At 42.2% G+C, this 22,520-nt stretch overlaps 1 protein-coding gene across 1 annotated transcript in view; it reads left to right on the top strand.

Annotated features, from left to right (window-relative positions):
• The window catches only part of LOC148513903 (alpha-2,8-sialyltransferase 8E-like), a 55,419-nt gene extending 33,153 nt beyond the window's left edge, over window positions 1–22,266 (top strand). The window contains exons 4-7 of the mRNA XM_088481324.1: window positions 13,113–13,254; window positions 17,810–17,919; window positions 18,140–18,226; window positions 21,807–22,266. Coding sequence (XP_088337450.1) covers window positions 13,113–13,254; window positions 17,810–17,919; window positions 18,140–18,226; window positions 21,807–22,266 — 799 coding nt within the window. The remainder of the gene's footprint in view (window positions 1–13,112; window positions 13,255–17,809; window positions 17,920–18,139; window positions 18,227–21,806) is intronic.
• Window positions 22,267–22,520: the final 254 nt, after the last annotated feature.

Raw genomic sequence — 22,520 nt, 5'->3', positions numbered from 1 at the left:
GCAGAAGAGGGGTGAATTCTAGGAGGTGAGTCCTCTGTACCTTCTCTATAATACTTTTATTGGATTCAAAGAATACTATCTGAACAAACAATTATAATCTATGTGACTACTGTACTGTAATGAAAGAAGGGGAGTTTATGCTATATTATTATTATTATTATTATTATTATTATTATTATTATTATTATTATTATTATCCTTTATTTATATGGCACCACAAACGTTCCACAGCGCCTTATACAGTACATAAATGAGCACACAAGAAAAACAGTTATTAGCCGTACAATACAATGCAGGACAAGCACAAGGTTTATACACATAGCTGCATAACACAAGCAGCAGGGCCTCAGGTGTTACATGCCAATTGGGGAGTTAGGAATACATGATAGTATTAGTAGGGGAAGGAGAAGCACATGAGGGATGAGGGCCCTGCTCATGAGAGCTTACATTCTAAAGGGGAGGGGCAAACAGACTGGGGCGACACAGATGGGGTAGATAGTGAGGAAGGAGCATGGAGCAGTGGTTTAGGATAGATGCTGCAGAATGTATGTGTTTTAAGATGACCTTAAGTTCTTCGTTCATCTATCTCTATTAAAAAAAATAGATTGTTTTTATCATAAAAAATGTACACTTTCATTTTAGTCCGTTTCATTATAGCATCTAAATACTGTACATCCAGCTAAAGATGCAGATATTATGGGACTGTCCCGCCATCTTAATAGTGTGTACTTTAGTCTCAGCTGCTGGGTGCTATGCCATGCTCCTGTGAGTGGGTGCTTCTCACATGCTAGGCCCACCCACTAAGAGGTGCACCCATGCCCTTCATGCTGTGGCCACACCCTTTCCTGGGGGGAAGGGGGTCCCCAGGATGTTGCTGTACCTGGGCCCAGTATTTCTCATTGCAGCCCTGGAGGTGACCGGCAGAGACAGGAGGGAATGGGGCTTAATGATGGAGTAACAAGGCCATGGAGGGAGGTGGTTGAGAATGGAGGAACAGGGGAGAGATGTAGAGGGTTGAAAAGCAGACTGAGGAGAAAAGAAAGGGGGAACTGCAAGTGGAGGATACTAGAGGGGAAGGATGGGGTTCGAAAAAGTAGGTAAAGTAGAGGATTATGTGGGCACTGAATAAGGGGGGAGGTTGAGTATTACCTGACATTGGTCATAAATGACCACTCAATCACCAACTTTCCATCAAGGAGCTGGTTTAGAAGTCGGCAATGTACATTTGCAGAAATACAAAACCTCTCAGTACAAATGCCCTATTATACGCAGCGCGCCATGTGTTCACAATAGGGGAATACAGGGAGGATATATATCATTATTGAGATCTCTGCAAGGTCTTCTGTTTCTTTATCTAGGAAAACAGTTGGAGAAAGCGCTGTATACACAGAGGTCACTGTGGAGATGGTAACATACAGTCCATCCAGAAAGTATTCAAAGCACGTCACTTTTTCAACATTTTGTTATGTTACAGCATTATTCCAAAATGGAATAAATTCATTTTTGTCCTCAAAATTCTACACACAATACCCCATAATGACAGCGGATAAAAAGTTTTTTTGAGATTTTTGCAGATTTAATAAAAAAAAACCTAAGAAATCACATGTACATAAGTATTCACAGCCTTTGCTCAATACTTTATTGATGCACCTTTGGCAGCAATTGCAGCCTCCAGTCTTTTTGAATATGATGCCACAAGCTTGGCACACCTATCTTTGGGCAGTTTCGCCCATTCCTCTGTGCAGCACCTCTCAAGCTCCGTCAGGTAATTCTCCAAGCTGCTATCTAAATTGCATCGTGCGGCAGACAGTTTGGATTAGAGAACGGGGCCCCCGAGAAGTCACGTAATTGTGACCATCTTACGGCAAACGCTGCTTTGTATCATCTCTGCTCGGGTTGAAGTTTGGAGATCGGGAGTCCTGTGGAGTCGCTATTTTGTGACCACTTTGCGGCAGATACAGCTATTATATGAACTACACGTCGGCTGTCCCCCTCTGTGAGGGTTGAAAAGATAATACTACACACAGCGTCTGCAGATGCATTAAGAAAATTATTTATTGACTCTTTATTAATAGCAACAACTAGCAACCATTCTCCGATAGAGAAACTCCTCAGCTGGACGCAGCTGTGAGGATATAATTCCCACCTGTGTCTGGGATTCATATTAGAGCTGTGGGGATTTGGATATGTATTGCTACTGTTGATACAGTTTTAATAAATCAAATTATTGGTATTTTGTATTTTATTTATTGTGATGCCTTTTTTTGTTTTAATATTGAGCAATTGTTTTATTAATAAATTGTGTGTAATTTCTCATTTCACAGCGCTGTTTTCCAAATATTTGTTATTTCTATTTATTATTTGCCACCATATAAACAGCTGTGTGAGGTGATAAATCAAACTAAAGGTTTCCTTTTTAGCTCCATTAGCCACTATCTTGGTAGAAACATCATGAATAAATTCCTTACAAATAGTGTCTCCAGACATATTTTGGAACAACATAATAGTGATCCCAGTGGCCTTAAAGTGGTCGGTGTAGAGCAGATTCCCAATATGACTAGAGGGGGTGATAGATTTGGACATCTTTGTAAACAAGAAGCGGCTTGGATTCTGAAACTGCAGATGCTGAGCCCACAGGGCCTAAATGAAAATATTCATCTAGAGTTTATCTAGTGGCTATACATTCACAAAGTGAGCATTTTTATGATACCAAGCTGAGTTACCCTCCACCTCTACTTTTATTACCCACCCCATCAGTGTTAGTGGATTTCTTCCCTTATCACTAACCTTATCGTTGATGGGTCCATCCATATCACGGATGATGCTCTGAATCCTCTTAGTCCATTTTAATTTCTCTGTTACATTTTCATGTCCTATATCTGCTTCTAATTTAACTTAATTTAATTTTCAACCCTATGTAAAATATATATATATATATATATATATATATATATATATACAGTATATTTTATATAAATTGCATATTCTCATCCATAGACTTGTAGACCTTATTTCTAGATTTATGTGTGTGCATATTAGGTTTTGTCTTATGGACTATTCTGGTCTAAGCATACCCTATATTGCATATATGGTTTGACCAAGTAGGTCAGTCCTGTGACCCTATGTTTGAATGGAATGATCTATGTATTTATATATATATATATATATATATATATATATATATTTTATATATATATATATATATATATTATATATATATATATATATATATATATATATATATATATATATATATATATATATATATACAGTTATTCAGTAATGTGATTTGTTATATGGAGATACTGATAACTGTTCAGTTTTTTCCCCTCTCTATATTGATTATTAATGTCCCTCTATTTTGTACTTATTTTTATTGTTACTTTTATTTTTAATCTTATTTTTATTTTTATGTACAAATACTATCTGTTGTAGCACACCAATTAGCATAGTAATATATCAGGATATTATCCGTTATGTTGTATGTTTTTAAAATATATTTTACTATATATATATATATATATATATATATATATAAATGATGTCCAATATTTTTGCTTCTTGTTGTTAAATATAAATGTGCTGGTACTCATGCTAATTATCCTTCTGACAGAGTAAAGCACATTCCTTCCAGGTAATGTCACCTCACTATGATCACTGACTGACCAACTACAGTTGATCTACCACAGGTGTCTAATTAAATGGAACGGTAATTATAGCCAACAATGCTGAGACAACTCATTCTGCCTTTTTGAGAAAGCTGCTGATTGCGGTGAAACGCGTTAAGGACTTCCAGATAAGTGCCTACACACTTCCAGATCAGCACCCAGCACTACTGCACTTTTGGACTAGCCTCTTATTGGGATTATGCAGTAGCTTTCTTGCTGCTCCTGGTTTAAATGATCTGCCTTGCTTGAATGCACAAAGAGAGATCTTTGGCCCTGATTCAGCATGCATCTTGACTGCTCAAGCATAAACATATGGCTGATTGTTGCATACTGTGCACACTGCACATGCACAAAGGCATCACTGCGACCGCATTGCAATCACGCAGACCATGGAGAGCCATCGCAGAGTGAATGTCAGGTAGTGAGCTTTGGGGGTGGTTGTCGGTGAAACGCAGGCATGCCTGCCCATTTGACCGCTGTTGCATGGGCATAAATAAAGTATCCACTATGAGTACTCACTGCGTACAATGAGTTTAACAATTTCTGAGTAAGGTCAGACCTGCTGTAATTCTGCATGAGGGGCCGATGTTACTCGATGTTACCAATGTATACGCAGGATTGCAAGGTATTACGGATATGAGATAGCAGTTGTGCGCTCTATGTTGGCTGTGTGACAGAATTGCGATAGCATTTATAAGCATATTTTCTCAGCTGCAATCGCAATAGTGAGCTGTAGTGAATCAGACCCGTTGTTCATTAAATTCAAACTTTTATTAAGTGGACACTGGTCACATCTAAGGGGTCATATCGCATTTTTGCAGAGTTAGTACCTTTATTAAATGATGCTGGTATAGAGGTTCTTATATCCGTGTAAGGAAAAAGGGCTTTTTATATTGTGCAGCCTTAATTGTAGTCTTTGCCAGATCTGCAGTAGCTTTCTTGTTGCCTCAAGTTTGAATTATCTGCTTTCCTTAACCATTTAATTGATGATTTATCTGGCAAAACAGGTCAGGAAATGCTGGGTCTGTAGGAGGATCCGAGGAGTTAGGGGACATCCATTGTGCACATGTGTAGAGCAAATTTCCTTTTCAAAAACACAGCGGGGTGGTGCGGTGGCACCTTGTCAGCTGAAGCACAGCTGGCTGCATTCACATCCCATATGACAACGTCAGTTAAGTGGTTAAAGGTGCAAAAAGAGATCTCTTTTCATAATTTTTAAAAATATATTAAAAAAATATGTTAAAAAAATATATAGACACCGTTCACTTCTAAAGAGTCATGTAGCAAAGTGCTGTCTCTTTACTTTGCTTATTGCTGTGTGCATGAATAAGGTGCAGTGCCTTTGGCAAAATCTTGTCAAACAGAAGAAACCAGGCTCAGCTTGATGATCCATGGTGCTCTGTGACCAGCAGTCTGTGCTTCCTATCTCTCTTTTCTTTAGCCAGGCGCCATCGGTGAGGTGGGATGTGGAGGTGTGCTGCGTCTGTTGGTAACCGCCATATTGCACTTCTTCTGTGTTCCAGCCAGTGTGTGCTTCTCTGACCAACTAGTTTCTCCCCATCACAGGGCTTCCTGAGGGTCATACCTGCAGAGTTATCCCATAACTGACAAAGCAGTCCATACTGTACATTCAGCCACCAAGACTTAAGCTCTTTCCACAAATGATTCTTCTCAAAAGTGAATCTTGACATAAATATTTGTGAAACAGCTTTGACCACTGCATGGCGTCACACATAGCTGACATAAAAGCAGCGTGGGGTTTAAAAAAGTTTGGACAAATTAGTTTTTTTCTTAGAGAGACAGTCTCCGCTGTGCCATTATGGAAGAGGCTGCATTTTTCAGGAAAAATCCAGTCTGTAAACCGTAAAATAAAATACAATATTAGGTAACAGCAAAATATGTTTATTACTGCCCCAAAGAAAAATGAATAGCTTTTAAAAATGCCACAAACAGCTGATTTGTTAAAGTAAAATCAAATTAGAAAAAGCTATTTATTTTTGTTTTATTACAAACAAATACAATTAAAAATGTGCAAAAAAGGATATAATTTTTATTTCATTTTAGGGTAATTTTAGGCCAATTAAAAAAAAGAAATCATATTTTTAATTAATACATTTTGGGGAGCAAAAATATACACACATTATAATTTGACATCATTTGAGGCCATTATTGGTTTTAGCAACCAATAATGACATGTAATTATTGGACCAATTAGGCTAATTGAAAACTTTAAATTGTCTAATTAGTCATTCGGAGCTTGTCAAAGGGGCCCCGAACATCTTTAGTTCCCTCTAAAATAGGGATTTTTAATTTTTTTTTGGCCTGCTCTGGGGATTTTTTGCATTTTGCTAATTTTAAAATGACAATTTTTTCAGAATTTGGCTCCCTGGGCCTAATTCAGACTCATTCGCTAAGCTGCGGACGCATGCTATGGGCGATTATCGCACACTTGCGCATGCGTATGCATCAAAGTACGCATGTGCGAACCAGTTAATGCGGCTGGGAATCGTGCGCTCAAAGTACACAGACTGGACACTACTTTGAGTGACAGTGCCATTTGTGGGTGGTAATAGGGGAAGGTGCTTGTGAACGGGGGAGTGGTGCAGTGAACGCAGGCGTGTCTGGCCATCCAAACTGAGTTTTATGGGTGTGGCATAATTAGCAAAGATGCGTCACTGTACATGTCACTTGGTTGTTTTTCAGCCTACAGTGATCGCAGTGCTTGTGGCGGGGTAAGGTCTACCTGCAGCTCCGATGGCTCTCGATGGTTTGGATTGTTCATACACTTGCTAGAGATGACGTGTGCTAAGAGAGAAAAGTGGGCGTCTTTATACTCTGGCGTGCGCTCGCTGCCATCGCTCTCTAAGGCATAGAGATATAGGGTCTCATTCAGACCCGGGCGCAAGTGCTGAGCGATTGCAACCGGGTCGATGTTTTCCCCCCTGTGCACCTTAGGGTCTTGTCGCAAGCTCCGATGGTTGCTTAGCTAGCGACCAGGAGGCCGCACTTTAAAAGGGAAGCAGTTGCCCTCATTCAGAGTGAGCGACCGCCTCTGAATGAGGGCCATCAGGGCCGGATTATAGGAGGGGCACACCTTTGGGGCCCCCACACTGACGACAATAATGATTGGATCCTGGCCACTCACCCTGGCCAGCTTCCGGTCCCGGCAGCATCACAGCCTCACTGCCACTGTTTCACCCGACAGTGGCTGTATGGAAGTCCCGCCCCCTTGTTGAAAATGCCGCGATTCGCGGGTGCACGAGTAGGGGCAATGAAGTGCCTGACCCATCAGAACGGTTGCTGGGTTGCCTGCTGCAGCTGCAAGAGGTTAGTGTGTGAGCTCCCTTCCTCCATCTCTCTCTCCCCCTCTGTCCCCTCCTCCCTCTCTCTCCCTTCCTCTATTTCCCTCTTTGTCTCCCTCCCCATCCCTCTCTGTCTCACTCCCACCATATCTCTCTCTCTCTCTCTCTCTCTCCCTCCCTCCTTGTCCCTTTCTCCCCCTCCCCCCAGTCTCTCTTTACTGTATCTATATCTCTATCTTTATCTATTAATATATATATTTATATATCTCAATTTGTTTATCTATCTATATAATATATATACTGTGTGTATATATATATATATATATATATATATATATATATATATATATATATAAAATCTCCCCCACTCTAAATCCTGCATTTTACTTTTTTTTTTCTATGGGGCCCCCACAATTTAGTTGCCCCGGGGCCCCCACAATCCTTAATCCGGCCCTGAGGGCCATAGAGGGCATCCATTCACCAGACAGTGCGATCACAACATTTGCATACCTGGCGCCTTTTAGCTGTGAGAGAGCGCTGCTTAGCGTCCGGTTCTGAATGAGCTCCTCTATGTGAAAGATATTACAGACTGAATTGTCTGCCATAAAAATCTTTAATTAATTATTAGAGAGTCTTGATAGAAAGTAATTCTGATCTCCATACAAAGGCTTGTCACAATTTCTTGTTTTTTTATGTAAAATCTCTGATGCTTTGTTCACACGTCAAATACACAACAATTCATCCATCTGCTCCCCATAGTAACATACTAAGCAGATGGAGTAGAGTTTGTTGCACTAAATGGTATACTGTGGCTCACTTTTAAATGGTAAGTATGTGCTGTCTTTGTGAATACTTTCATTTTTAATAAATCAGGATATCTGAGCTAATTGCAGATAACATTATGAGCCATGATTTATAATACACTACAATAAACTCATCCCATTTATAATAAATACATAAATAATATTATATTGAAATCTAGTAATTATCTCATCATTGGGACCAATTGTGTTTCCTGTTTAGGCTTCTAATGTAACTGGGCTATTTTCAAAAACTTTGGAAATATCATTGTTTAGTCTTTACTAACTGCTGTAGAATTATGCAGTCTATTGCTTCATCAACCGCACAATGGGAAATTAATATTGATTAATTTTGCATATCAAGATGTGCTGCAAGTTGTCATCTACTGTACATTTATAGAAAATTTAGTGAAGGCAATGTACAGTAGATGACAATTTAAAAACGCTAGGACCACTGTCCCTATCATATGCATTATACCTACATCTTAGTCATACAGAGGTGTCCTCATACAGCTATCCTCCATGCGCTTCAAGTCTTGACACCAGAGCTCTGTGTGCCTCCGTGTGCCTCGGTAGTGCCAAGCGTCTTTGGTGCAACTTTTTACTTTCAAATGCATGTTATTCACACAGAGATGTGAATAGCTAGCACAAGCAGCTTCTGCTGATTAAAATGATATGCAGCATGCCTACGTTCTGTTTGCGTCTGCGGGTGTATCTGCATGCGAAATGCTTTGTTACAGTGTTAGCAGCTGTAACATTGTAATGTAGCGTTTCTCATGCAGATACACCCGCAGACGCACAGAGAACATAGGCATGCTGCATATCATTTTAATCAGCAGAAGCTGCTTGTGTTAGCTATTCACATCATTTTGTGAATAAGACACATTTAAATGTAAAAAGTCAGACAAAAAACGCTTGGCACTGCAGAGTCATGCCACAGCATGGACAGAGTCACGCCACAGCATGGACAGAGTCATGCCATGGCATGGCTCGATTAGAAGGGCTGTTTAACGTGCAACACAACTTTAGCAACCTCACTATTTTCATTCCTCTCCAAAGCCTCAATTGTTGAATGGATGATTTTGTCTATCAAAACTTTGGAACATTGGGTAGGAGGTGAAGGAGATAGCTCAACAAACAATTTTAGACATTTTTAGTTGGATCAGATGTGACAGTGGCCCTGATTCAGAGCCAGACGCTCTGACATAGCGCTCGCTCTGAACCAGGGCCGGGCTATTTTTTTTTAGAACGGCCTCCCACAGCTATAGCGAGTGGCCAGGAAGATGGTCGCGATGGTTGACCATTGCGACCATCGGGCTTGCGACGAGACCCTTGTGGTAGGGTCACATTGCCGCAAGTCCCAGAGAGATTTTGGCTCTAACAGCTGAAATCTCTCCCACTGACATCACTAGTGATGTCAGTGGGGCCGCCCCCAAATGGAGGCGTTCACATGGGAATGCCTCCATTTGGGCAGCCACACCCCCGGCCTGCCCACCAAAGGGGGCGAGCTGTCACTCAACATCGACAGCTCGCCCCCTTTGTTGCGAGCCCAGGAGCGACGGAATGCCCATCTCTATCCGGGTCTCAGGCGTGCGCACAACGGAGCCGGTTCCGTCGTGCGCATGCGCTCTGGCCCACCATTGACCCAGTTGCGAGCGCACAGCGCTTGCGACCAGGTCTGAATCAGGCCCTGTGTGCTCTGCACTGAATAGTGGCAAAAATTAAATAATTAATTCTAGTCTTTTCTTGTGGTTTGGTTTGAGCTCTCTATTCTGAATCCAAGATTCCATCGCCTGCCTCAGCTTTCTTAGTCCAAGGTTATACCACTGTCCCAATATGACTTTGTCAGTACTCAACAGCAAAACCTAAGCCAATTACTTTACGCATCTTTTTTTTTAAAGTCTTTTTATTGAAAAATTTTCAATATAGCTATAAAAAATTAAAAGCTGTACATCGGCAAATAAATCACTGCAAACCATTGCGTATGTATATAAAAATGAAAACAAAAGGTGCATAGACACGCAACGATTTTTTGAACGATTATTGATAACGATATCGTTTAACATTCAATAGTTGAAAAAATCGTTCACTTTCTGAGTTTAAACGATGAAGGATTATCATTCATGCGCATTCACGTTTGTAGTTTGTAGTTTGTAGTTCAGTCAGACTGACCAACTGAACAATTTTCATTAAGGGAATATGCAAAAATCGTTTATAGTTCAAAAACATCGTTCATTACACTTTAAAAAATCTGACAGAAAATCGTTCATAAAATCGTTCATAAAATCGTTGGTAACAAAACTGTTGTGTGTGTATGCAGCTAAAGCATTACAAGTTAGAAATGCAAGGACAGACAATGGGCCTGATTCAGACCCAGTCGCAAGCACTGAGTGCTTGCAACCGGGGCTCCATCGTGTGCATGCGCGAGACCTGGCTAGCAAAAAAAAAAATGCCCTGATTCAGAGCGAGCGCTCAGTCATAGTGTCCGGCTCTGAATCAGGCCCAATGTCTACAAAATAGTGGATCAACCTAGCAAATAATAAGCAAAGAGATTGTTAAGGGGAGACAGCTGGGGAGAAGAATGATTCAGTAGAGGAATAAGGAAGGCTATGGGAGAGGGGGTATGCCGCCAGTGTAAAACATAGTTTTCTAAAAAACTATATCCGGGGATAGAATTATATAGTTGTCAATGGAGGTTTGGCTTTAAAGTTAGTAGTCCTAGGGGTCCATACCTTAATAAAGTGGTTTGGGGTATTGTGTATAATCGAAGGTATGTGCTCTATTCTTTAGGTGGACCAGATGGCATTGATGGTAGCAACCAGTGCAATCGATTTCTATTGAGCTGCTATCAGACATTTAGCTGCGTTTAAAATATGTTTGATCAACTATTGTTGAGAGGGTGTAATATTCAGAATGGTGCGAGAGAGTAGAGTGTATAAAGGAGTGTTTGTGATTGGTATATCAATTATATCACTATTCAACTTATGAATTTCTGACCAATATTTTTGAACATCAGTAACTGTAGAGGATTTTTTAAGAGAGTGATAAAAGTGATGAAATTGAAGAAAGTGGTAAAATATCTTAAAATGAAGAGAGCATTGAGATTGAAGATCAGCAATACCTGGAAAAGTACAGAGAGGTGCAACATCTAAAGGGGAAATTATAATAGATTTAGTCCAGTGATGAAATGTATGGTGGTTTGTACCAGGTTTGTACCAGGAAGGAACTCTGGGTTGTTCCATAATGGGGTTAGGAGCAGGTGGGAGGAGATAGTAGATTTGAGAGCAAAGGTCTAATATATTGAGCGTATAGCATATAGTAGGTAGGACTGAGGTAGTAGGTGGGCAATTGTGGGGTGAACACCAAAGGAGACTATAGGGAGAGTACACAGAGAGAACAATAGCTTCAATAGCCATCCATACTCTTTGGGAAGGAAGAGCATACCAGAGAACACATGGTGTTAGTTGGGTAGCTCGGTAGTACTTGATAAGGTCGGGGGCCATGAAGCCTCCAGAGGTGCAATGGTTTCTTAATAAATGCATTTTAACCCTTGGTTGTTTGCCTGACCAAATAAAATGTGACATCTCTATCTGAAGGTTCTTCAGAATTTTGGTGGGGACATGGATTGGGAGTGTCTGCCATAGATATAATAGGCAAGGTAACATCTTAACTGCAGCCATACATCCTATCCAAGAGAGGAATAAATTATTCCAGGTATTAAAGTCAGATTTCATTTAGGAGAATAACCTTGGGAAGATGGCTGTGTAGAGGGTGGAATATGAGATAGACTCCCAGGTATTTGAGCTTATCGGTCTGCCACCTGGAGATCCAAAATTTCTGTTTTGTCCGAATTGATTTCATAGTTAGAGAGCTGAATATAAGGGGGTAAATTTACTAAAGTGAGAGTTTTTAAAAGTGGAGATGTTGCCCATAGCAACCAATCAGATTCTACTTAACATTCAGCAAGACTCTTCTACAAGATAATAGCTAGAATCTGATTGGTTGCCATGGGCAACATGTCCACCTCTAAAAACTCTCACTTTTATAAATTTACCCCTAATTGTCAATATCCTAAAGCAGATTCAGGAGAGAGAAATTAGGGTCGATAAAGGTAGAGATTAGGTTTTTGGCATATAGAGCAATTTTATGCTCTAAATGATCAACAGAGATACCTGAGTTACTACTGTTGAGTCTAATCTTAGCAGCCAAAGGTTCCATCACTAACGCAAATAATAGCAGGGAGAGGGGGCACCCCTGACAGGTACCACTATGAATGGGGAAAGAATCAAAAGAAAGGCCATTGACCAGGATAGATGCTGATGGATTACGATAGAGCGAGGATATGTCATTATAGAAAGCTCCTTTGAATCCCATATTGATGAGGGTTTGCTGGATGAATTGCCAAGCCACCCTGTCAAAGGTCTTTTCTGCATCGAGAGCCACGATCAGGGCATTTGTGGATCTGACCTGTGCAAGATGTAGAAGATTTATAAGTTGTCTGGTATTGCCTATTTGGAATGAAGCCAACTTGGTCAGGGTGTACCAAGTGAGGCAAAATAGTAGCTAATCTATTTGCTAATATTTTAGCAAACCACTTTAGTTCAACATTCAAAAGAGAGATTGGCCTATAATTCTTCATCTCTAAAGGGTCACAATCTAGTTTTGGAATAATGACTAAATTGGCCCTGGTGGTGGCTTCCTCGAGTGAGCTACCCTCTAAAAGAGAATTAAAGAGTAATTTAAGCATAGGTAATAGAGATTCTGTGAATTTTTTTTACAATAGAGGGTGGTGAACCCGCGGATCTGTGGAGCTTTTTTTATAGCTTCTTTGATTTCTTACCCGTTCCAAGTTCCCCCTTTGAATAGGCTCTCACAGCACTCCTCGCCAAGGCTCTGTGAGGCAGGACAGTGCGGACGCGATCTCCCCTGAGCAAAGGAAGAAATCTGAGGTCTCAGAGAGCAGGTCCGCAACCAGCAGCGGGAGTCACGGTTGGGCGCAGCTTGGGACTGCTCTGTAGGAGAGACCTCAGCTTCAGGCAACTTGCCAGGCTGCAGGAGCTGGGCTTGGCCAGAAGTGTGGCGGAGTGCAGAGACAGATACCTGGGGACTCCAGGTGCTATAGAAAGATTGGTGAGCCAGCTTCTAGGGAGATACTCCCTCAGTTTAGCTACTAACAGTGCCCAGAAGTGGGAGAGTTGCCAGAACACTTCTGCTCTCTTTAGTAATTAGGCTATGCACCCTTAATTTTAGCATATTTTATTTGCAGCAAATTTAGCATAGGTGTATGAGGAAATAATCTCTACTTATAACTACTATTAATTTAAGTATATTTTAAAATCCAGGGAGCAGCTGAAAAAATGTTGCAATGCATCTTATTCAATGATTGTGACTCAGGAGAATAGTCCAGTCGGACATGCAATTCACTATGATGCAGAAAAGAGAGTGCAAAATGTCACAAAGAGTCTTTATGACATGTTCCCGAAGGTAAGTTTATAAAGTTAATACAACAGTTATTTCTGATGAGCTGTTTCAGTGTCAGGATAGAACAATTATCCATGCACTCATCTCCCACATTCGCTACTGTAACTTACTCATCACTGGCCTTCCCTATTCTCTCCTTATCCTCTTCAATCAAACCTGAATACTGCTTGTCATCTCACTTTTCTTTCCAAGCTCTCAGTGTCAGCCTCTCCTCCTCTGTAACCAGTTTCACTGGTCCCTACACCCTTAGAGTTCAGAACAAACTCCTCACCCTTGCATATAAAGCCCTTAATCTTTCTTCTCTCTTCTATACCTCCAAGATCATTTCTGTTCAAACCCATCCCACAGCGTGCACTCTTCTACTGACCACTGCATCAGCTCTGCCTTGGTACCTCCTCTTATGCCCACCTCCAAGACTGCTCCTGCTCTGTCACCTACCTTTGGAACTTACTGCCTGGACAAGTCAGACTTTCTACCAGTCTCACCAGCTTCAAATATGCACTAACACACCTTTTCATTAAAACCTACTGTACCTGCACTCCTCCTAATCTAAACTTCCCTCTCTGCCATTACCCTACTCTTCTCCCCATCTGCCATGAGACTTGTGCTCACTGTCTTGACCAGTTTTAGATATTATGTTGAGTCTCTTATATGAATGCAGAGAGATGAAGTGAGTTTAAAGTTGGAAATCAATGAAAGCTGAGATTAGTGGTGGAGAACCCAAAACCCAATATTATAGGATAGATTGTGCAATTAAAAATGCGTGAATTTTGGCTAAGTGATAATATTTGGAGACAAAAATTTTGCACAAACAAAAAAATGTCCAATAGGTGTATTTTTGTCCTCATTGCCGGCTGCAAATTTACATGTAATGAACAAAAGTAGACACCAAAAAGGTTCTAAACAGGCACTGTTATGTTTTGTTGATCCAAGCTGCTACTTAAAGAGGGATAGTTAGTCCCTATAGCAGTGGTTCCAAAAGTTTTTGAACCTCTGTGCCCTAGAGTGTCAGGATTGTTTTCATGGCACCCCTAATCCAAAAGTTTGTTATTGAGAACTTCAGAATAAAATGTAGTAAAGTAGTAAATTGAAGTAAATTGTGCTGACCTTTCATCCTTAGGTTCAGTTATGTGATGGGGGACATTCTGTTTATACACATACAGTATTTACATTAAATTGACAATAAATTATTTGATTTGGTGCTAGACCACCAACCTAAGGCACCCCTGCAAGTGTCCTGAGGCACCCAAGGGTGCCACGGTGCACAGTTTGGGAACCACTGCCCTACAGTAAATTAAATACAATGAACAGAGATAGTAACACTAATCCAGATTTATTATATGTATTAAAATAAAAACAATGCATACAGCAGTGCATGTATTAAAAAAACATAAATTTAATAAGCAATAACTATCACAGTAAAAAAATAAGATTAATTACACATAAATGAGCAGACTAACCCACCTACAAATAAACTCATATTGTGAAGATTTAATATATATTCAATGAATGCCTGTTTCTATAATGCCTCTAGGGCAGAAGCTGGAAATGCCCAATTGAATTGGAAAACAAGGAACTGTCCACTGGGTAAGTAAATACCAAGTTTTTCCACCAATAGAGGAATACTATAATTTAGCATGTAGTTATCCAAATGCGCAATGGGGACCTCAGAATATACAGTGTCTGTATGTGGCTGAGTCCAAACTGTAGAATTTTATGGTATACCTGGTATCTAATTACAGCTTTTTTCGGACTTTTAAGTCCCCAAGGCTTATTCAGGATGATTTCCCATGTGTCCAAAAAAGATTCAACAATGACAAGTAGGCAGGTGAAGGTAGGTGTCCTAACGTGTTTGCTGCATACACTTTTCAAAGGTATTCAGTATGTGTCTAGATCAGCACTTTTATACTGGATGTAGTCGGCAACCCAGCATGCAGGATACCGATGATCAGAAGACTGGCACCGAAATCCTGACTGGTCGGGATCCCGGCATCAGTATTTTGACCATCGGCATCCCAAATTTAAGTATCAGGGTGTTAGGGAAGGCTAGTGTTAGCAAGCAGGGTTAGGCATTAGGGGGAGGGTTAGGGTTCGGCACTGGGGAGGTAGTGTTAGGATTAGGGTGCTGGGAGGGGGAGGTTAGGTTTTGGTATTAGGGGGAGGTTAGGTTTAGGCACCGGGGAGGGGGTGTTAGGTTTAGGGTGCATGGAGGGGGAGGTTATGTTTAGGCACTAAGGGGGAGGTTAGGGTTAGGCAGTGGGGAAGGAGGGTTAGGGTTAGGATAGGGGTTAGGGTAGGTGTTAGAAAAGTACTTACCATTCCTTCCTATGGGTGTTGGGATTATGGCTGTTGGGATACTGCTGTCGGTATATTCTAAGGACCCCATTGTGCGTTTGGATAACTACACATTAAAAGATATTATTTCTCTATCAGTGGAAAGCCTTGGTAATTACTCACCCAGTGGACAGTTCCTCGTATTGCAATTTATCATTGGGCTGGAGGAATTATAGGAACAGGCATTCATTAAATATACATTGAATCTTCACAATATAACTCTATTTGTGGGTGAGGTCTGCTCGTTTGTGTGCAATTAACATTATTATTTTTACTGTGATATTTATTGCTTATTAAATTTGTTTTTTATCACATGCACTGCTATATAGATTGTTTGTTTTTAATTTCTCACATGTAATCAATCTGGATTAGCGCTACTATCTCTGTTCATTGTATTTCATTTACATGTAACTAGCGAAAATCAATTAACAAGGAATAGCTCTTTACTGAGCTGGTACCTGCTAATGTTGAGGTTGATACCTATTGAATCTCCATGAAACCAGCATTTGGCTGCACAGACTGGACCATCTCACTATAACATGGAAAACCTGTTTAGATTTGAACCAGTTTCAGGCTGATCAGTGCAAGGCTATCGCGTCTATAGGGAAGGGACCTAGCCTTTCCTTTCAGGGATCCGGTCTAAAGATTCTCAGTAAAAAGGTCGACAATGTCTAGATAGTCACCAGTTGTTAGACAGTCAATAGGTCGCCAGAGACAAAGGTCGACACACTAAAGGTGAACATGTAAGAAGGTTGGCAGTAACCAATGGTCAGCAAGGTCAAAAGGTTGACGCAAAAGTGGTCAACATAAAAATTGTTGACATGTCTTTTGCACTGCACCTGACCACTCCTTTGCTGGAATCAGGGGTAGCCTGGATAGTCCTCGATGTCAGGCAGTGGTCAGACATATATGTGTGTGTGCAAGGGGCCCTGCATAGGGAGGGGCGCTATAGAGGGCACTGTATAGGGGGGACATTACAGGGGGCACTGCATACTGGGGAGGCACTACAGAGGGCACTGCATATGGGGGGCCATTACAGGGGGCACTGCACAGGGGGGCCATTATAGGGGGCACTGCATAGGGGGGCCACTTCATGGGGCACTGGGGGGGTGCTACTAGGATCAGTGCATAGGGGGACTACTACTGTGGGTACTGTATAGGGGGACTACTACTGGGGGCAATGCATGGGGTGACTACTACTATGGACACTATATAAGGGACACTGCATAGGGGGGACCACTACTGGGTCTGGGGCACTATATAAGGACCACTACTGGGGGAATTATATAAGGGGCACTGCATAGGGGTACCACTACTGGGGGCACTGCATAAGGGGCATTACTACAGGTGGCACTGCATAGGGGGGACTACTACAGTGGGAACTGCATATGGGGGACCATTACTAGGAGCACTGCATAAGGGGCACTGCTTCTGGGGACATTGCATAAGGGGTACTACTACAGTTGGCATTGCAAAAGGGGCACTACTACAGTGGGCACTGCAAGAGGGGCATTACTACTAAGGTGATTAAAAAGTAAAAAAATGTTCCTAGGGTGACAAGAAACTGTGGTATATAGGGGCCCCCACAAGTTTGTTGCCCAGGGGTCCCCACAGACCTTAATCCAGCCCTGTTCCTACCCATGTTCCCTGTATTACCCGCAGTCAAACACTCCTGAACATGCAGCTTGCACACATCAATGAGATACATATAGGATGTATGTTTTGTATATTGTTAAGCATAGAAAGTTTTTAACAAAAACAAACAGTGTGGGGTCTCCCCCGAGAATAACCAGCACCCGGCTCTTTGAGCTAGCACTGGTCCACAAAATACGTAGGACAAAAATCTTAGCAGTCCCTCGGATTTCATGAACCAGCACCGGGCTCTTGGCCCCAGTGCTGGTAATAAAGTTATGGGGAAAAATCGTGTGGGGGTTCCCTGTATTTTTACTGTTAGCACTGGGCTCCTCTAGTCTGGGTGTAATGCCACAGAAAGCATTAATACTCCAAACTTATATATGAATACCATCTTTCTCATCTCACATTAGCTCTATTCTCAGCTTTTTTCTCTTCCATCCATGTTTCTGTTCCCCTCTTTTTATGTCTAATTTCCTTTATCTCACTCTCTGCTTCCTGCTTCTAAACATTTGATTGTCTCTCTGGATTTATATATCTTCTGACTCTTCCTTCTGAATCTTTACCTCTATATCCCTTTCTTTCATTCCAGATTATCCCATTCCAGAAGACCATTAGAAGCTGTTCTGTTGTAGGAAATGGGGGCATTTTAAAAAACAGCTTCTGTGGTGCTGAGATTGACCTGGCTGACTTTGTGTTCAGGTAAGGAGAGAGAGAGAGAGCTCCATAATAAACCTTTTTGTCCATAACCCTGTCTTCAAACAAGGTGTAGCAAAAGTGTACCAACAGTAAAGGTCTAGTAAATATTAGAAATGCACTTTAATGCTTTACTGTGAACTAGTGGTCACTGATTACTCCACATGTATGGTCCAGAGCAGCACAAATTACACATAACCTAGTATCCCCCAATTATTTTTTTCAGGATGAATTTACCGCCATTGAATTTCACAGATGATGTCGGCACAAAGACAGATCTTGTTTCTGCAAACCCAAGTATCCTAATAGACAAGTAAGTGTGCTAAATGTTATGAATCATGGGTTAGATTCACCTCTGAGTAGCAATAGTGCTGAGGATTATGTAATTATTACTGTCAGGTTACAAGATTTGGTTTTGACCAAGTAGCAGCCTTGGGGTTGGTGGTGCTTGCCTTGGTGTGGCCTTGGCCAAGTAGCTGCCTTGAGGGTTGATAGTGCTTGGCAAGGTACAGCTTTTGGGCCCTGGAGCAGCCTTTGGGGCTGGTAGAAATTGACAATATGCAGCATTTGGGCCATGTAACAGGATGCAGAGTTGTAACTGCACAAAGACGCTGGAGTGTGACTTGCACCGCCGAGATGACACAAGTGGCAGTACACTACATTGCATGGACAGGAGACACTGGATTGTGGCCTCTGCCACCGGGATGACACAAGCGGCAGGAGACACTGGAGTGTGGCATGTGCGGCCAAGATGACACAAGCGGCAGTACACTAGATTGCGTGGACAGGAGACACTGGATTGTGGCCTGTGCCACTGTGATGAAACAAGCGGCAGGAGACACTGGAGTGTGGCATGTGCGGCCGAGATTACACAAGCGGCAGTACACTAGATTGCGTGGACAGGAGACACTGGATTGTGGCCTGTGCCACCGTGATGACACAAGTGGCAAGAGACACTGGAGTGTGGCATGTGCGGCCTAGATTACACAAGCGGCAGTACACTAGATTGCATGGACAGGAGACACTGGATTGTTGCCTGAGGCGCCGAGATGACACAAGCGGCAGGACACTGGATTGTGGCCTGATGTGCCGAGATGACACAAGTGGCAGGATGCTGGGTTGTGCCTGTACCTCCAGGATGACACAAGCAGCATGAGACTCTCGAGACAGGCTGAAGTACAAGACACTCGACTTGGCACAACGCAAACACCAGAACCAGAAACACATGAAATGCTATTACCAGCATCCAAGCAACACATCAACAGGAAAGAAATTGAAGGAGTAACCAATCTGGACCCGGCAGAGATGACATGTAGCTAGAGGGAACACTATCATGTATTGACATATGACGACTCCATCTTCCAGCAACAGGCCTAAGGGAACTGTAGGGAGCATCATTGTCCAACAAGTCGCGGTTTACTAAATACAATGTACTGTACAATCTTGTATTTAATCAAGATGGGTTAGGCCAATATTACAGAAGTGTGACAATCTGGGATAATTTAGCTCGGTAGAGAGGGGATCAGTGGTGCAGTGTCTAGGTACACAATAAGGGTCCACACAGAGCGTTACAGGTTCAATAAACAAAATTGAACTTTACTGTCAGTATTCAGGAAGAATAATAACAAAAACCTAGACCCCATTCATGGCACTAGCTCACTGTTTGACCCCTAACTAATAGGCAGCTAGTAGACAAACATAACCATTCTCATATAGTCCTGATTCTCACAGGGATAGACATGGCCTACTGGCCTGGCTGCCACAAAGACTATCTGTTCTCATGCAGTATGGACACTGGCCTCCTGGCCTGCAATTTGGCTGCTATAGCTTCACACCAACAGTCACTGAGATTTGTGGACCTCCCTGCCTTGCAGTTCTGGACACTGGGCTCTATAGCTGTCAAAGTCCCACTTAGTGTGTCTCCTCTGGCAGCCTCATTTGTCTGACTTCTGTACAGAAGGTAACACTTACTGTAGGTGTGGTTGTACTTCCTTTTTCTTCTCTGTGTGGGCAGATCCTTCCAGTCCCATACATAATCTGTGGCTCACTATCACCACTGGATCAGCTGGTCGTGATGCTGCCACACCTTGGTCACTTACTAAAATAAGCCATTTCTACTGCCACCATGGAGTTTTTCCATTCTTCGAATAATTATTAATAAATGACCTTCAGTTACACACAGGTATGTAGCATGGGCCTCACATGCTCACGAGCTCAATAAGAATCATGGAGATTATGCTACATTAAATGTGTTTAATCCAAAAAATATTAATAAAAATGATACACATTATATATGGAAATAATTTCAGAAAATAAAATAAAATGGGGGAATCAGAGAATACAAACTTACAAGTAAGACATAAATCTCTGCGTGCAGGAGCTCACAAAGTTAATTTCAGGTGCATTTCAACCCCAGAAGGCTGCTCCCTGAATATGGACAAGCAGGGTAAGGAGAGTTGCACTCTTATTCTGGGCAGGTGCCCTCCTTGCCCCCCCTTTTTTATTAACTCTCTCAGTGACAGCTGTTAATAAATTCTGTAACTTACACACATTTTTCTCTTAAAATGACACAGGACAGCTTTTCACATTATACTAAGTCCCTTAACTGTCTGTATAGGGGATAATACACAGTTATATAAACATTCCTCAAATCACAAGAATGTACATTGGGGGTCATTCAGACCCATTCGCGAGCGGCAGTACGCTCGCAAGTGGGTCGATGGTCCCCACTGTGCATGCACACGATGGAGGGAGCTCCGTCGTGCCCATGCGCGAGACCCGGCGAGCGAAGGACTTTCCATCGCTCCGGGTCTCGCACCAAAGGGGGCGTGCTGTTGATGTTGATTGACAGCACGCCCCCTTTGGTGGGCGTGCTGGGGGCGTGCCTGCCAGATGGAGGCGTTCCCATGGGAACGCCTACCGTCTGAAGCCGGCCCCACTGACATCACTAGTGATGTCAGTGGGAGTGATTTTGGCTCTGATAGAGCCAAAATCACTCCTGGCCTTGCGGCTGGGAAACCCGACGGCAGGGTTTCCCTCGCAAGTCCGATGGTCGCGATGGTCAAGACCATCGCGACCACCTATTTGCACGCTCGTATATGCTGTGGGTGGTGACCCACAGCTATACGAGCGTCCAGGAGGACGCTCCATATTAATGGAGGAGGGCCCTGATTCAGAGCGAGCGCTCTGGTCAGAGTGTCCGGCTCTGAATCAGGGCCATTGATGGTTGTCTAATCCTTTTTTCTGGCCTGGCTGGCTTCAAAGGTCTCAAGGGTTGTAAAACCTCTGTTTACCCATCAGCCCCTCTGCAGCACAAACCTAGGTCTGCAATGGGGCATCAAATTCAGTTTCTTTATCCTACAAAGTTCATGAGATATAAGATCTGGTGATTATTTCTGGGCCTATTCGCTACAGGGGATCTTTTAAATATGTTCTTTGAACTCCTATAGGGCTGAGATGTGAGTGGGACCTATACTCAGTATATATACCTTAAAAGTGCTGAGAATAAGTCCCACTCATCCTCAGAAATTGAGAAGTTCATCGTTTCAGTGAAATGCTGATGCACAGTGATGCCTTAAGATCTCACATTTATTAAAACTTGAGCTGCCGACCTAATAGTCATTTTTGATACCTGAACTGCATGCTGTATGTGTTTTGGAATCTTAGGGATATATTTACTAAAGTGTGTGTTTATAGAAGTGGAGGTGTTGTTCATAGCAACCAATCAGATTCTAGCTATTATCTTCTAGACTGAAGGTGCTAAATAAAGTAAAGTAAAGTAAAACCTGATTGGTTGCTATGGGCAACAGCTCGACTTCTATAAGCCTGCACTTTAGTTAATATATCCCTCATTATATTATGTACAGTAAAATAGAATTAATTGTCTTCTTTAGGTTTGGCAGTCTACGAGAGAAGAGGAAGCCATTTATAAACAAGATGAGAACTTATGGCTCTGCACTTGTTCTCTTGCCAGCTTTCTCTTATTCAATGAACACTGCTGTCTCCATTAGGACACTCTACACTCTAGAAGAATTTGATATGAGCAGCAGAGCTGTGTTCTTCAATCCACAGTATGTTGCAAACCTGAGTCTACACTGGAAAAAAAAAAAGCTCAAGTTCAGACGGATGTCATCTGGGCTCATCATGGTGAGCGCCGCCATTGAACTATGCGAGAAAGTGACGCTCTATGGGTTCTGGCCATTTTCTCAAAATCTTAATGGAACTATCATCCCTCACCACTACTATGATAACACTCTTCCTAAGCCCGGCTTCCACTCTATGTCTGATGAATTCTACCATTACTTACAGATGCACAGTAAGGGATCTCTGCAACTCAACCTGGGGCCATGTTAAAGCCTTTTGTAGGTATGGACCGTAATCAATTAGTTTGGCATCCGCGGAAAATGTTTGCCTGCCCGACTTTTCGCTGACGTCGCCTGTTTTGGATGCAAAAACGTATCGCATGCGTCCCTGCTATTCGCCGTATTCAATTACAAACCACGCGGAAAACGCCATGCAGCGAATTCAGAACAGGCGGAAAGTGCTGTCAGAATTGGGGAAAGCAGCCTGAACCCCCCAAAAAGGTGCCTTAACATAGGGGATCAGTG

This window comes from Taudactylus pleione, unplaced genomic scaffold, assembly GCF_031769625.1.
Source record: "Taudactylus pleione unplaced genomic scaffold, aTauple2 ptg000268l, whole genome shotgun sequence".
NCBI lineage: Eukaryota > Metazoa > Chordata > Amphibia > Anura > Myobatrachidae > Taudactylus > Taudactylus pleione.
This window is presented reverse-complemented; position numbering and strand designations above follow the sequence as displayed.